Below are 17,836 nucleotides of genomic sequence, written 5' to 3' on the forward strand. Positions count from 1 at the left end.
ATGCTTGCCATAAAAGGCGACTATGCTTGTCGTAAGAGGCGACTAACGGGATCGGGTGGTCAGGCTCGCTGACTTGGTTGACACATGTCATAAGTTCCCAATTGTGCAGGTCGATGCTCATGCTGTTGGTCACTGGATTGTCTGATCCAAACTCGATTATCTACAAACTGCCGCCATATTGCTGGGATATTACTGAGTGCAACATAAAACTAAACTCACGAAATTAAACTGAATTGTCATTAGAATTTCATCTATTTTTAAGACCGGAATGATTTCATTTTTTTTTGTCGTGATAATTATAAACACACTTTCATTCATATATTTACAACCTCCAAGACAATAAAAAAAAGCTATGAAAATTTAAGTGGAAGTCCAGATTCTTGTACTTGTTACAAATTAGCAGAATTAAGTCAAAATGAGTTGGATTTTGTGCCATGATACATATATATATATCCTCATTCATTTACAAAATCCAAAACACGGGAAAAGATGTATTTTGAGTAAAAGTGATTATTCTGGCATATTTTTAAAAATCTTCCTGAATTCGCAAAATTAAGTCAAAATCAGTTGAATTTTGTGTCATGATACTCATAATGGCACTTTCATACATTTACATCCTCCAAAACATTAGAAAAGATGTATTTGGAGTGAAAAGGAAAGATTTTCGCTCATGGGCCCAATGTTTTTCGCCCATGGGCGAGATGTTTTTTAAAATCGGTCTCAATAAGCAGAATTAAGTCATAATGAGTTGGATTTTGTGCCATGATACTCATATAAATATATCCTCATTCATTTACACCTCCAAAACCACAGGAAAAGATGTATTTTGAGTGAAGGCAAATATTCTCGCCCATGGGCCAAAATGTCTTTCTCCCATGGGCGAGAGTTTTCAAAATTGCTCTCATTTAGAAGAATTAAGTCAAAGTGAGTTGAAATTTCTGTCATGATACTCATAAATGTACTTTTTTATTTTATTCTCACCCATGGGCCAAATGGTTTTCGCCCATGGGCGAGTCTTTTTGAAAAATCACTCTTAATTAGCCGAATTAAGTCAAAATAAGCTTAATTTCGTGTCAAGACAATAATAAATACACGTTCATTTATTGAAAAACTGCACAGCCTGGAAAAAAAACATGTAGTTTCAATGAAATTAATTATTCTCGTCCATGGGCCAATATGTTTTTCACCCATGGGCGAGATTTTTCAAAATCGCTGTCAGTTAGCAGAGTCAAGTCACAACAAGCTGAAATTTGTGTCATGATACTTATTAACATTTTTTCATTCATTTACAACCTCCAAAACATTCATTCTGGATGAAATGAAACACTTTCGCCCATGGGCCTGCCCATGGGCCTACCCATTGGCGCGACCCATTGGAGCGAGTTTAAATTTTGAGTTTTCGAAAAAATTTTTTTTCATTTTTTCATCCTTAGCACACATACATAACAGCTGCCTGTTTAATTTTGCGAAATCCCTTGTGAGAGAGTGGCCACAGTGCTGAGAGTTTCTGGACTATTGTGAGTCCAGAATTAAATTGTGACGTGTTTCTGAGCATCTGTGCTTTCACAATTTACGCCTGAATTTTCAGGCGTTCGTGTAGTTTATGTACCAGTTTCATCAACTTGCTTTACGATATAACTACTAAGGATATCTCCATGACTTCAACCAATATTTCGATATTCATATATTCAAAACCTAACTGAAATCAATGGCTGAGGTATACATTTACATCACCGGAAAGTTCTCATCCCACTGAAATTTGACACCGTGATCTTAAAGCGTGTACACAAAAGCCGGTGTGCCTACTTTGGAGCTCACAATCGCCTAAGGTCAATGTCCTGTGAGCCTGTGCTTGAGCTTGCCTACACTAGAAGCTATACAAAAAGACGGGGAACTACTGTCCATTACTAAATGCGGTTAACAAGTCGGCAGTTTATAACAGGCATTGATTTCTTTGTTTTATGATATTAATGTAAGTTTATGTATCATCTTTTTGAGTATTTTCTTCACAGATAAAACATCATTTACATAGAAGTTGATATAATCTACGTAGGTATTACAATGTTTAGTCTATAGTCCGTATCAGTTTAGTCTGATACTCGCCCATAGCAGGTGCACCGTGAAGATCCGGGTTAAAATCGGTCTTCAACATGCTTGTCTTAAGTAGCGACTAGCGGGATCAGGTGGTCAGGCTTGCTGACTTGACTGACACGTGTCATAGTATCAGAGTTGTGCAGATCTATACTCATGCTGTTGATCACTAGATTGTCTGGTTCAGACCACCGCCACATTGTTGAGAAAGGCCTTGATCATCCAGTACCAATACCAACACACTCACGTGTACACATCAAGATACAGACTGACCGTGACACGATCGGAGGCTGAGCACAAGCCAACACGGCCCATCTGTGTGTATCTCATCTGCCTTTATGGCGGGCAATGGCAATGCCAACCATGCGCAAGTTATTCACCAGTATGCGATCACAGTGTCAAACGTACCGATGAATTTCATTTTAAACAAAAACGTAAATCGACTATAGAAATTAAGATCGCGAATCCTCATAATTTCACTTTGCCAGATGAACGTTTAAATCTCAGAATTTTATTCAACTTGGTATACAAGTTGTTTAACAAACGATCACAGTTTCAAGTCGCATTGTTTGTTTGCATTACAAGGGGGTATGCACATTAAATGAAACAAGTCGGGCTGGTTTACCCTCATCACGTACGGCAGGTGCTTTTGTTTCACTGTTCTAACTGCTGCACTTACCCCCTTGTAATACAAACCAATAATTACGATTTGAATCTATGATTGTTTGTCAAACAACTGTTATCCTAGGTTGAAAAAAATCTGAGACTTCAAATTTTAATTGTGAGGGTAAAATTATACAAAGATTCGCAATCTAAGTTTCACTGAACTTACTTTACACTGGTTTACTTTTTGTCTAAAGAGAAATTCATCAATACGTTTTAACTGCAAACAGACTATATAGACATTTATCGTCGTTGCACATTGTGAGTTACCTTATTCTTTGTCATTTGTATATTCGAAGCAAATTTATGTTTAGTCTCAAAGTCCAACAGAATACGATATTTTTTTTCAACAACGTTATAACATTTCATTCTCTGATTTTAAAGTACTATTGTAATACTATAGTTTGTGTTTTGCTGGTACCCATGACAACAAATGAAATTCATTTTATACATTTTCAAGTGTTTTCATGTGAACAGCAAATGGTAACCTATATCGAAGTCGGATAATAGTGAAAGTTTTGCTCTGTATCCCAGTTTTATGTGATTTTCACCACTGTACGATTATCAGAGGTAAATTCATCTGAATCTCCTACCGGATCCCAGGTCAATACACCGAAGGGTGACAGTAGGCAGTCTGCGTAATGATAATTACCTGTCTTTTGTGAACTCCTTCATGTGCGGCGTGGCGTAGAACGTCGCCTGCTCCTGCGTGACGGTGACGGGGACATGGACGCCGATCGTCCCCAGAACCTTGTTGAGCCACCCCCCAGACGTCACAACCACCTTCCGGCACTCGAACACGCCCTTCGTGGTGTGGACCTGTTCAACAGATGTCTTGGTGAAAATTTTCGCATGGCTTTTGCTTAAAAGAACATCATAGAGGGGAACTCAAAAACTGAATGACCAAATGTACCCATATCTCTTCATATACTTTCGTGCATAAAATAAGCACCGCTCTGAATCTTTAATCTTCAATTTTGTCTGAAATGAAATTATAAACTCTTTCTGAAAAGTATCCGAAATAATTTGATACAGCAAGCATTTAACATTTCAAAAACGAAAACATCCTTGAAATTACCATGTACATTTATTAGGATATTTGCCTACATTGAAAACAGGTGTGTTTTTTCTGTCCTAAAACAAGATACCTGCGCTTCTGAGGCCATTTTGAACATTTCAAAGTGAGACAACTTTAAGTGAGTAAGCAGTCCGAGTGATATCGGTGTGATACATTTGCCGTCTGACCAAACCCTAGTGCACAGGTACTGTGCTGACACATCCACAAACATACAGGGACAGTGTGGTAGCCTAGAGGTTCCTGTGTTCGCTCGTCATGTCGAAGACCAGATTCCCCACATGGGTACAATGTGTGAAACCCATTTCCGGTGTCCCCCGCCGTGATATTGCTTGAATATTTCCGAAAGAGGCGTAAAACCATACTCACTCACTACAAACATACGGTAAATTCGATTCCACAATCAAACCGAATGCTCCTGCTCCCCGCCATCCCCACCCCTTGTAATGCTAAATTTAAATACTTACCACGATATTACCATTGTTAGCCCTGTGGAGCCTAGTGACGGGGCACCTGTCTATGATAGTTGCCCCATTCCCCCTGGCTAACTGGATATGAGCTGCATTAGCCATAGTGGCGTCTACTATCCCGGAATGTTCCACGTAAAACCCCACAATGTTTGACTCCAGATTGAACTGAGGAAAACGCCGCATCAACTCCGTATTTGTCAAGCGATCAAATCTGAAAACCAAAACTTTTGAATAACTTCATGTTCGCATGATCTGAAACTTATGAACATTATTATTGCATTTATTGATTCATTACTTTTCATTTTGCGATCAGCTGTGCATGGATCTACAACTTTTCATGTACCAGCAATTCATTTTAGCCAAATGTAAATTCTACTTTGTAGTTGGTTGTTTAGAGCTGTTTTCGGAAATATTCCCTCTATAATGGCGTCGGTCTGTAAATAATCGAGTCTTGACCAGACAATCCCGTGATCAACATACGATGACCTGTGTCAGCAAGCCTGCTCACCCAATACAAGCAAGCATGGGTTGCTGAAGACCAATTCTAACCCATATCTTCGCGTGTCTTCTATTTTTGTTATGGGTTGGTAAAAGTCTAGATGGTTCAAGCACACCATGTGTGAAAGCAGGTATGCGCTGTATCTAATAATGACATGAACTTCTTTTACATAAAGACACGAGAGAAGAGCAGATGTACTTTTTCCTCTGATTTTGTTTGTTTGTTTGTTTATTTGTATATGATGTCGTACTTGACGTTATCTCTGGTCATCGCAGCCATGTACGTCTCCAGCACGTGGTCACCTTCCCCCTTTCTCGCCAGCTGCAAGCCTCCCGTTCTGTGGATGATTTTTAGCCCACTTTCTCGTTCCAGGGTTTCCCATCTGAATTAAACGCTATGATTAGACATTTGTATTCCAACATACGAATGATCAAAATACGAGAATTTGCCATCAGAGCAGATCCTTATTGAAATTACAAAACAATCCTTCTACATTTAGACTTACATAAATGATATGTTACCTACAACAAATACATCTTTTACTCGTCACATTTTATCTGAATTTTAAATGCTGAAGAAACAAACGGCCCAAACTCACTTCACGAATACTTTTGGCAGGGGTCTTCATCTTTCGAGATGAACGTTGGTTGCAAAATTCAGTTTAGTTACTTTGCATGTGCATACTTATATTCTCCCTACTCTCTCTATATATATACGACTGTTGGACAATTCTAGGACACATGCAAACTTACGCGCTGTAGGCCTGATGAACAAGGCGACTGTATACCTCGTCGTGGTAACCATAGCGACTGGAAATATAACATAATAACTATATCATTCGCCACATCATAAGCGAAGTCCGAAGGTAGTTACTCGAATTGATCTTAAAGTAATCAATCTCCCCAAACAGAAGTTAACAAATACGGAAATCACTTTATGACAGCTGGGCTTGAAATTTACGCCAACGCCAACGCCAACGCCAACGCCAACGTCAACGCCAAATCAGAACAAAGAACATTTGAAGGTGAAGTGAAATAGGGTTTAACGTAGTTCTTAAGGATATTTCGCTAATATGACGACGGGCATGCGTGTGGATGTGTGGCTGCTTCTACTAGCCAAGACTTAAGCTGGTTTTATAGTGGTAGGGTTCGAAAGGGTAGGGTTCGAAATCGCCCACTAAGGCGGTTGGACAACAAAAAGTGAATATACATCATTTCTGTAGACGACTGAGACTTTGAATATTTTGTAGAACATTTTGCAGTTTCAGCAAAGAATGACATAGTCAACACTGAGAACGATGTGACATCAAACGTAATTCATGGATCTCATTGTCACTTAGTGGGAAACAAAAGTAACAGAGTAGAGAGAAACATGCGATAATTCCAACAGAGTCTTTATCGTTTGAGGAGAGAGAGGGACTATCAGGAATAAAAACTGATAATTCTGATGTAACCAATGAGACTGATAAAGGTGAAGGATGGGTTCTTATGAATTCTGTGCAAGTAAAGTGAATGAATTATCATATGACGAGTAAATCTATCGGGAAAGGAACAACCAGAAAGATGTTGAGTTGAAGAAAATATAAACGAGATCAATGAAATAATTATTTATCGAAATACAATCTTCAGACTGCAAACTTTTATGCCCAAAATATACAAAAGTCAAAACTAAACTCAGCAGTAATGGAACAGAATGATGAAAATGTGAAATCCCACAGACGTAACATTTAGACCTACCGAATAGTCTTGCTCAGTGTTTGAGCAACTTCACAGATACAATACTGAAATCATTCACAAAGTTCCAAGTTTCCTTCAAGCTGATACACACTGTTTAAATCAACTGACCTAAGTAAAAACTTAGGGTTGATATTCTAGTAACATGTGACGTGAAAATGTATCCATTGATATACCTCATGATCTTGGATTTGAAAATGTGCAAATCGGCTAAATTGGCCATTGATCGCAATTTCAATGATACGTCCATCATGTATAGACTCATTGAAATTATGCTGGAAGACAATACCTTTATTTCAGCAGCAAGTTGTATGAGCAAATAAACGGAACAGCCTAGGGAACAAAAGCAGCACCTCTACTACACACGCTACTCTAGTGATGGGTTATATAGAAGAATTGTTATATTCCACAGTAGGAATGTGGAGGGATGGAAATGCAGCTAAACATATCCACGAAACACGGAGAATAAATCCGGGATCGAAATCCTACTGCGCGACGTATTAACGTAAATTATTGATGAACACAGAAATAGTCAGTTTACTATCGTTCCGTTTAACAATTGTTTAGCAATGATAAACAGTTGCGGATGGGAAGGAACACACGGCCATATGGGATTTTAAACCTAGACTAATTAGTCATTAGTACAGCCAGGGATATTCTACAACACCCTCTATATAGGTTCCCTGGTACAGATTGACACAGACTTCACTCGTTACTCATAATAATGGAAACCCAAAACATTTAACTCCATTTCATAGATAACTGAAATGCTCTCCAGCTACGTGCAGGGAATAATTGCAAGGTTCGGGACGTGAAGGTTTGGGTTCGAAAATCTCTTGCAGCCATTTTTGCAAATTGAATTTTCTTCTGACGACGGATTATCATGTATTTAGTTCATGTGTGCATGGCTTTTTCAAGAGAATGTATAGAGCAATACAGACCTTCACTTTTTAAGAGTTCTGTACTTACATAACCCGAGAAACATCATCTGAACCGCCTCTTCCATGCCCAAGTTCAAATTGTTCCAAACCCAAAACTGAAATACAATGGTAATGTCAATGATTTACCAGCTTATTTCATGATAAAACGTGACGGTTTTGCTGATATACCTTGGACTGGGTAGATTAACAACAGTGGAGAGGTTTTCTTGCATAGACATACAGATTCCATGCAGCGAAAAGCACAACTTTGCAAATTCTGATACCTCTCGGTATGGGCCACCTTCGATATCTCCATGGTATACGTTCCGATAAGTCGCCACTATACCTTGGACGCATCTAGGGTCCGATAATTTTATTACCTCTGGCTCTGCATCCTCACATCATCCAGCTAGGCCGCAGTTATAACCGAGCTTGCCAGTGGCAACAAAGGTAGCGGTCGCAACTGCTAGGGTATGCTCGCCATGCGACTGAGAAGTCATACAGAACTCCTTCTACCTCTTTCAGAGAACCTCTGCATGGTTTGTGTTGCCAAGTTTAATCGGTTAGATGATTTGAAAAGCGAAAGTGAGTTGTGATTGGTTCGCTCAACTTTCCAGCGTAGACCCCTGTTTGGATAAAAAAAACCAGCCAAGGGAGGTAATAAATTTATCGATCTGAGCCGTACATGCGTCCAGGGTATAGTAGAGAATGATCGGAACGTATACCCTGGAGATATCGAGGATGGGTATGGACTTATACCAACAAATCATCAAAAGTGCAAATTCAACTTATAAAGTTGAAAAAACGCGACGAAAAAATATAACCCCACGATATCGGTGTTCAAACGATTCATTAATTTCACCCCAGGTGCGCGACTTTAACCGAGATGCCCGGATTATAAGGAAGTGTACACAAACAAGTAACTTGTCTACTCGTCACAGACCAAACTCAATGTCTGTTTTATTGACACCTATGTGTCTCCTTGGCTGTCTGCTAATGACAATATTCAACACACAACTTCAGTCAATGACTACATGCAATTTGAAGTTATCAGGCTATATGCCAGAAACAAAAAGCGATGAGCGTATCGGCAAATGAACCAATCAGTGAATAAAGTCTCCGCTACACTTGAGTGTTCGCCCACTCGCTCAGACTGAGTTCGGTATGCCGGGTACTTCCGGTGTGAATAGTATATCATATCAGGTTATTGTTGGAAAAAAGCCCGAAGTGGTGCAGGTCTCACACAGTGTGCGAAATAGTTTCCAACTTTAAGACCCAGTCGGGCCTGCTATGTCTGAAAGTTACTTGCCCACAAAATAATTCACTAGTCTGAAATTTGAATGTAGAAGCAAAAGATTACAAAAAGGTGGAAAAAAACACCCCCAAAATACTAAGAAAACACAGGTCTGATGTGTTCATACAACTTAAGTATGTCACCATTAAGCAGCTAATATTAAACATATGATTGTGTCGTTAGAGCTATTTATGGAAGAAAATAACTGAGAGTGGAATTGAAGACAAGATGTACGGTGCTATTGTGTCTTGGATGATTCTACGCGCAGCTGTGTGAATACTGAATGGAGTAGGGAATACTGAATGTACGGACTGGTTCGACGTGAAATGTGGCCTTCGTCAAGGTGGTTTGCTATCACCCCTGCCTTTTAACATTTTCATCAATGACCTCATCAGTCATATAAATCAGCTTGCACTTGGTGTCCAAATCAATGACCACTTTCTAAACGTTCTTGTCCACACGGATGACGTTGTCCTTCTGGCTGAGAATGGGAAAACCTAAACTTGATGATGGACTGTTTAACTGTTGTTGTCTGGACAACAGGATGAGTGCAAATCAAGCCAAATCCAAGGTAATCCACTTCCGGAATCCGGAATCCTGAATCCTGATTCATCACAACTGAACTATAATCCAAAGTCCAGAAGAGTTTTAGAACCAGTTGACAAACTGAGGTGCAGAGGACGCACAGTAGACGAGAGAGAGGAAATATGCTGCGACTATACAGACATTTTAAGAGTGATATCAAATGCGGAGTAGACAATATACACATAAAGACTGGTCGCTACAATGATACACTGGTGGAGCAAAGAACATGTTTTTATTGTAAGGATGAAGATGAAATCCATGTTTTACTAAACTATCCCCTTTATAATGATATACGCTTTAGACTCTTCAGTAAATGTTTGAATAACTTGATACTTTAAATGATTTTACAGTTAGTCAATCCGAATACTGTGTTAGTTTGCTAAATTCAGCAAGCTTTTACTTCACAAGCGGAAACAAGTGTTATATGGTTTAAAATAACGGTTTAAGATTGTGTATGTATATGTATATTTTATGCTATCTTACCGTTGTGCTTTTATCTGTTTTTAGTAATTAAATAATATTTTCTATATGTGTATGGTTCTCATTTTGTGTGTATATAAATTTAGCTAATAGTCTCTTGTAGCCGAGAAAGGGCGGCTCACTGTTTTATTGTACTTGTATAGTGTATTGTTATTATCCGTCTGTGTGGTGGTCATTGGATTCTGGCGTTAAAAAGGGAAGCAACTCTGAACAACAGTTTGCGGCTGTATCTACCGTGTAGTCGACGACTGCAGGTATCAGAGGGCAGCTTGCTACCGATAAAGTCTCTCTCTCACACACACACACACACACACACACACACACACACACACACACACACACACATACGGTATTTTCATTATGTTTAGATATATTTTGTAATTTAATATTCATCATCTGAAATATAACGGTTAGAGGAAACAAACCTCACTACTTATTTTGTACATGAGTTTTATGGGTGGAGAACATCTGCATCAGTGTAAACTTTAATCAAACCATATGCGCTAGAGTTTCACATCAAAACGATTTGAAGCTGTCATGTATGTAAGCGACAACTGTCTTACAATATGATGAGTCGAAACTTCTTAATAAACAATTCCATTTAACAATACAAGTACGTCGAGCGGTGATTTCAACGAATGTCTGTTGGAAATGACTGCCGACACTATCCGCGAGATATTTACAGTTTGGACATTGTAACAATTCGTCGATTTTACACTCTTAGACTAACCCTTGTGAAATAGTCCAAATTTCCTGAACGCTACACATCTATTATGAAAGCAGAGTGTACAGTTTAGTAATTATGCCGCGTCAGCAGAATAGACTGAATGTCAATAATCCCAGCCTACTCAAAGGTATGTTTACCCACAGCTACTTGACCGGCCCTACTGTATCTAATAGTATAATATCATACATAGGATAAGTCTCGCCGTGCCCTGGATCGTCACACTTGAGGGTAAGCGGATTGTAATGTATGCTTGGAATACAGCCATGACCATGAGCAATGTCCATAGAAAGTTCTCACATGAATCACAACTAAATACGAACACATCTGGATGTGACATACAGACAGAATAAATAAAACTCTCTAGGGCTATCGATCTGAATTCATCTCAAGGTAACCTAAAGTCAGTGACTGAGATTAGTTTCGCGCCGCTTTCAGCAAAATTCCAATACCACGGCGGTGAATACTAGAGCTGAGCTTCACATATTATAACCATGTTTGGAATCGAACTTGGGTCTTCAGCGTGACGCTTTAACCACTTCCCCTCACTTGATATAAAGAACATTGATCCGATCACTCAAATGCAGTTATTTTCTTTACATCAGGGGCCGGTGGGGTAGACCAGTGGTTAAAGTGTTCGCTCGTCACGTCGAAGACCTGGGTTCGATTATCCATGTTGGGTACAATATGTGAAGGTTATTTATGGTATCTCCCACTAGGATATTGCTGGAATACTGCTAAAAGCGGCGAAACTGAACTCAATCTCTCCTTCAGAAAAGGACACAAGAAAGACAAAGCCCGCCCTTACCTTGTCAGACCTACATTTTATCGATCTGAATTACATAATGCGTTTTACTCAAGATCGCAAAGACAATGCAGTGAACTCCTATAAAAAGGCATGTCAAACTATTGGCGTCAAAAGTGAATGTGAGCGGTATTCAATAGCAAGCGTGCATATACCTGAAGACGATGTCTTTGACAACCAGTACACTGCGGCGCTGCCGATTCCTCCACACCCGACGACGATAGTGTCAAAATAACGAGTCTTGCCCGACATGTTGTACGCTATGTAGGTCGAAATGAACGTATGTCTGTACCTGACGCAGGTGTGGCCCTATGCCTAGCAAAGTCTATATCCCAGGCACATGGGTAAGGCTGTTATATTCCTATTCTGCAGTGATATACCATATGATAACTGAACTGACTCCTCCTAACTTTCCTCATAGGACCGCCTTTGAGATATTACCCAATCAAATCGCCCGACACAAACAATAAATGAGATAGGTAACCACGTGGTCTCAGGGGTCCCGAGCGTCTGCAACGAAAAACATCCAACTGATAGGTCCTCCCTGTTTAACACCATTAACGAACAATCTTATAAAGCTAAGAATTAAAAGACGTATCTAGCTGTTGTTGCATTAACATATTTGCTTATTACTTGCGAAGAGAAAGGGGTCAATATCAAAAAGGTCGTGCTTCATATCTAAACCGATATCGTTTAACAAACTGTACCAGTTCGTCACAAGCCTCACGTTAATAGAACGCCTCCTTGGTGTAGTGGTTAGAGCGTCCGCCCGGAGAGTGGAAGTCGCGGGTTCGATCCTTGGCCACGTCATACTAAAACACCATAAAATATAGTCCCTGCATGGCATTTACGAGTAGTACTGAGTACAACAATGACATGTCGGTATAATCTGTCTGGGTATTCATGGTTAACTGTGACATGGTATATCTGTGAGCTGGTACCATAAAACCATCGACGCATGCACGTCTTCATATGAGCGAAATATTCTTAAGTGCGACGTTATACACAGAAACCCAATTAGCAGACCCAAATGATGTCACAATTTCATTTGTAAAAACATAAAATTATTTTACATGATGTTCTATGTGGTAAATGAAGGGTCTGATCTATCCAACTTGGACCATACCAAAACATTACTACTAGCTTCACAAGTACAATAGTTGTATTGAAATAAGGCTTGAATATATGAAAATGAAATGTATGTTACAGTCACAAACTGAACAATCACAATGTCTGTATGCGTGGTTCAAGGAACAGAGAAAGGAGAGAATGATCGTAAACTAAGAGAAATCGGGAGCACGCTCTCCAGCGTAGTGTTAGTGACTCGCTGATTTACAATTTCTATAAACGCCACAACATTAAAAGCTACATTGTTGACCCTGATGTCACACATCAGGGTCAACAAGAAAACCGAGATCATGTTGTCATCAAGACTATCATACAGGACCACCTTCACGGCGTAGAACAGCTTGCGTTGGGTTACCATGTGGCTCATATCCTCAACATGGATGAAACGCCGTGCTATATAGACATGACGACAACGATGGGTTTCATTGGCAACAAAAACGTCGATACTGCCCATATTGCCCATATTGCCCATATTGGCAATGGCAAGCATCTGTTCAAAACCGTAAAAGTGCAGTGGCAATTTTCTCAAAGCAGTGGTGATTCTGAAAGAACTTAAGAAGTTGCCAAAATGTGATGTGCCTTCAAACATTCTTTTAGACGTTTCTTCTGGTGGCAGCGTGAAAGAAGCCCAGGTACAACAATGGACTGACAAAGTTTTGAGATGTCATGGACCTTTCATTAGTTTTGAGCCATCGGTTCAATTCATGGACAGCCATAGAAGCCATACTATGCCGAAAGTGTTGCACCATCTGAAACAGTTGAACATAGTGATGAAGATCATTCCTCCGAAGATGAAACCTTTTCTACAACTCCTTGACGTGGTGGAGTAAACGGGATATTCAAGTCCAAAGTGGGTGAACAATGGCACGATTGGTTCGAGAATGGAGTAAAAGAGTTCACTCCTAACGGATAGAGAAGGTGGCTATCTTATTTCCAATTTTTGAAGAGTTAAAAGTTAATATGCGTTCCATGTCTTTGCATAGATATTGCAATGTTCGTGGAAGTAATGCTTAAAATATTTTCTTCACTTTTGATTTTTTATATTCCATATGATTGTCACTGTTTTAAAAAATCGAATAAAAGCCCATGTTTCCGAATATAAGCCCTGGTGTCAACTTCACTTGTCGAAAGCCCTGGACTTGGTTTCGGAAAACCCGGGTACACAGACAGAGTTACAGTATAAGATACAAAAATGTTAACTGTTTCTTCGTTTCATTCATTATTTAAAGTACAGACAATATTTATTTACGTACAGTGAAAATTCATTCAAACTGTAATCACGTTACCTGTTTAGTTTGATGAGAGTCAGTTAAAAGCAAATAATCATTTATTGTTTAGAAAAGGTCATGTCATAAAGCTGTCATAAAACAAACATAAAACAGATGCACAAACCTAAGTAGCTATGACTGTGTGGGATGGATTGTAAAGTGTCAATGGACAGTCGAGCACATTTCGATCACACCAGTGAACAAAAGGTTCCTGACGCCATGTGCTTTTGGCGCTTCGATGACTCTGCCATTATTACTTCTGGAACCATTGAACGGGTGGAGTGCCAACGGTACATAAGTGTAACATGTTTGCAATCCGACAAAATATGATGTTCCTTTGAAAATATGGTCACGTAGATAACACAGACGTCCCTCAGCACCCATCGGGTTAAAGTGTAAAGGAGGAGTGTTTCCTTTACTTAGGTAAACTACTCAATAGTTCATTTCAAAATCCTTTTGGTGACACTGGATGTTCAGGTTTAGTGTTAAGGTGGTCACGTGGGTAACATCCTTAAACAAATCTCTACAACTTTAAACCTGTAAAGCAACATGGTGAGAAATGGGCTGAAATTTAGTGGGTATGAGATTGAATGTCTACAATGTATAATGTATTGTCTCAACACAAAAAGGTAAATAAGGAAAAGTCTCTAAAATGAATACAGATGCTGTTTACTAATAATTCCGTGGTAATTTTACACTTTGGGGGAGACATCATGTTGAACATACTTCCTAAAAATAAGAATAAACCATATAAAGATATGTCCTGGATATGGATGAAGAGAATAATAACGTAAAAAATCACTAAAAAAACAACACTAAAACATTAGAAAAGCAAATTGGTGGTAACTTCAACAATTTATTTGGCACTTTTGTTCTCTCTAGGTGATTATTTACTTTGAAATATCCTCTCAAAATGTTATATTGTGAGTAGAGACATTAGAGATTTTGACTAATTTTTTACCCTGAGTCATACACATGAATAACAAATCATTAACAATGTCTAAGTCTCAGATACCTACCAATCCTGTCGTCTAATATAAACATGGAATGAGCAGGTGAAATATGAAAAAAAAACCCATTTTACTGCGGAGACACGTAGATTTACAAATGGAGCACAATTCGTGAGGACAGATGAAACGTGACTTTAAGCTATACTCACTCATATAAGTATGACCACGAGATACCGATAAACGCGTGAGATGCGAATACCTTTCACAGTTCAAGTTCAAAAGCGGAGAATTTTATCATCAATGATAATGCTGTAAACACCAATTGCTAATGGTTAGAGTCAACCAGAATACATCTGATCTCAGGTTTTGACATTCTCTTACCACAGCGGTTACTTGTCACGTAATCGAACGCTTTTGCATGATTGTAACCGACTTCATGATGCATGCCAGTTGTCATCGCCTCGTACAACCTCCGGCAGCAACTACTCCTTTGCATCCTGATTCATGGTTTGCAGTTGCATTACCCTGCTACCATCCCTGGTGGATGCATTACATTACGAAATTATTTATAATTTCATTTTCTGGTAACGTTCTACTTAACGATGGAGAGGTGGGTTAGGCGGAGATACGGTAAGAGGACAGCGCGTCAGTTAGCCATGTGCAAGGATTCTTAATTTAGGTTACAACGACGTCGCTTGTTTCCTGCCTTAGATTGATGATCGTAATTATTCTTAAAAAGTCTTAAATCGTAGAGAAGAAATACAGCACGCTCTACCACAATATATGGTGTAATAAAGCACAATTTCACCCTGAACTATTATAACGTTAAATCAGCGTCCTCATGCTTTAAACTATGACAGTTCAGGGCAAAGGTGTAGAGGTGTGCACACGGTGGTAGAGCGAACTGCATCTTAGGTAAGTAGGCATTGTCTTCCCTGAAGTATCATTGAACACTAGTATAGCAACAGATACGTCACAGCTTGCAGGGCAATACATATTCGCCCTAAACAGCTGCGCTGAAGACAAAGGTGACCTCTGTACTGGCGAGCCATGTGTATGTGTATTGTGTGTATGCCTCTTCCATCGCTACCCGCCCGCGTTATCCCAGGCTAAGCTGAATAACGAACTGTTTCCTTCTGGAAGGGTTTAAATTCGACGTATAAATAACAGAAGTGCTTCCAGAAAGAAGGACAACTCTATTCCTGTTCAATTCCAAAAGTGATAAGAAGGACTGACGCATAAAGCTCAGGTCACAATCAGATGAAGTTAAGCACCGATGGGTGCGAACAGTGCTCGGATGGGTGACTCCTGGGAGTTTCTAGGACTCCAGTCCTGCCTCAGAACGAAGCACATGACACATGTGGTCTCACCTTAGGCAAGTGAGTGTGTTCAAAATTACCACTGTTCACCCAGCAGAAAATGGGTACCCGGTGGAATAAGTTATGTGACTATAACCATGTAGCGCCTAACAGGCAGCTTTGGTTATAACAATATGCCTGCTTTGACTGTTAGTGCTATGAGCGTTCACCTCCTGAGTGGAGTTTGGCGCAAAATATAAATGCACATATTATTATTATCATTATTATTATTACTCGTCAAGTGTTGCTCCTAAGGGCCTTTATAATTTATGGCTAGCGGGGTAATCATGATTTTTATGGAGAAGTATATATAATGTGAATGCTCATATGTCATGTACAAGATCAGTGACCTCCCCAGTGCATGTGCAAAAAAATTTATAACCACCTACCTCCCAGACCGAAATGGGTAACGTAAAGGGGTGAGTGGTGACGAATGTAGGCCATTCCCGATATGCCAGGACAGCTGGAGGTTAAGGAAAGGGGCAAGTGGTGATGAATGGCACCCCCTGAGTGACTTATATTATATACACTATTAGTTCAAGAGACCAGCTCGGTCAGTGGACCTAGCGGGTTGTAGTCTGTCGTACAGACCCTGATGTATATATATCCAAGAAAGCCCACGCAAGTCTAGAAAATGTGGTTATATTCCTTAGCTTCAGGTCCGAAAATGAAGAAGTCTCAGGGTTCCATTTCATGATATTATTTTTTTTTCTCTGTGAACGTTTTTTCAGTAACATATGTTCATTTCAGAGACTAGCTGTTAGTCTAAGCGGGTTGGTATGAAGTGTGTCACATTCCTCATTGCAGCGCTGAAATGCCGGACAATACGCCAAGCGTTGTCTCCCTTTAACTGCTACTCTGTGTTGTGATTAATGCCATAGAGTCTTCTAACAACATTTCTTACTAACTCTTTCTGAATACAGTATATTTGTATAAATGTGATGGATAGTTGTCAAAGACATTACTTTACGCCAATGTTTATTTTTGAGATGTTGTATGGGGCAATTTCTTGTAACTGTTTGATATTTTTAAGTGTGCATACTAATTTATTCGCTTTATGTGTGATGAAAAAAAATGGAATGGATCATGCTTTTGCATACCTGTTTATCACTCTGAAAATAAGAAAATGTAAGTTTATAAAAGAAATTGTAAAATAGGTTAACCTTAAGGTCTTCAAAGAGGAAAAAACAACACTAAAACATTAGAAAAAGGTCACATGCAACGTAAAACAGAACTTTGCAGATTCTGGTACCTTTCGGTATGTACTTACCGAAACAAATCATAAAAAAGTGCCAATTCAACCTACAAAGTTGAAAAAACGCTATGAAAAAAAAGCCCGCGAAATCGGAGTTAAAACGTTTCACTAAATTTTGAACTTAACACCTATCAGACTATACGACATAAAGAAAATGAATTGATTTATGACTCGTGCACCACATTATGTAACTAGGCACGTGTGATACACATGACATGTTTTTTATGTCTGTGGGTTGCAAACAAACTACATTCATTTTTTTCGGATGACTGGATCTGACGGAAACTGGTGCAAACTCTTGTCAGTTTCAAGTCCTGCTTTGTACTTGGACGAATGACAGATTCCAGCCACGCAGTAGTTTACCATCTCTATTGACATGACTTTTGACTGGATCGAGCACAAATTCAGAGAACATGTATTTTCAAAACCTAGCATCTCTATATACATTCTTCATGGATAACGACTTCTTTTAGTGTATATGATTTTGTTTGACAACAGTATATGAATCCATACTGAAACGACGCATCAAGTACACAAA

At 39.3% G+C, this 17,836-nt stretch overlaps 1 protein-coding gene across 1 annotated transcript in view; it reads right to left on the reverse strand.

Annotated features, from left to right (window-relative positions):
- The window catches only part of LOC137257461 (monomeric sarcosine oxidase-like), a 33,844-nt gene that overhangs the window by 8,083 nt on the left and 7,925 nt on the right, over positions 1-17,836 (reverse strand). Inside the window, exons 2-7 of the mRNA XM_067794791.1 lie at positions 11,495-11,631; positions 7,501-7,567; positions 5,551-5,607; positions 5,049-5,180; positions 4,297-4,510; positions 3,407-3,573 (exon numbers count right to left, since the gene is read on the reverse strand). Of these exons, the coding sequence (XP_067650892.1) occupies positions 3,407-3,573; positions 4,297-4,510; positions 5,049-5,180; positions 5,551-5,607; positions 7,501-7,567; positions 11,495-11,631 (774 nt within the window). The remainder of the gene's footprint in view (positions 1-3,406; positions 3,574-4,296; positions 4,511-5,048; positions 5,181-5,550; positions 5,608-7,500; positions 7,568-11,494; positions 11,632-17,836) is intronic.

Source organism: Haliotis asinina, chromosome 12 (genome assembly GCF_037392515.1).
Source record: "Haliotis asinina isolate JCU_RB_2024 chromosome 12, JCU_Hal_asi_v2, whole genome shotgun sequence".
In the NCBI taxonomy this organism is placed as follows: domain Eukaryota; kingdom Metazoa; phylum Mollusca; class Gastropoda; order Lepetellida; family Haliotidae; genus Haliotis; species Haliotis asinina.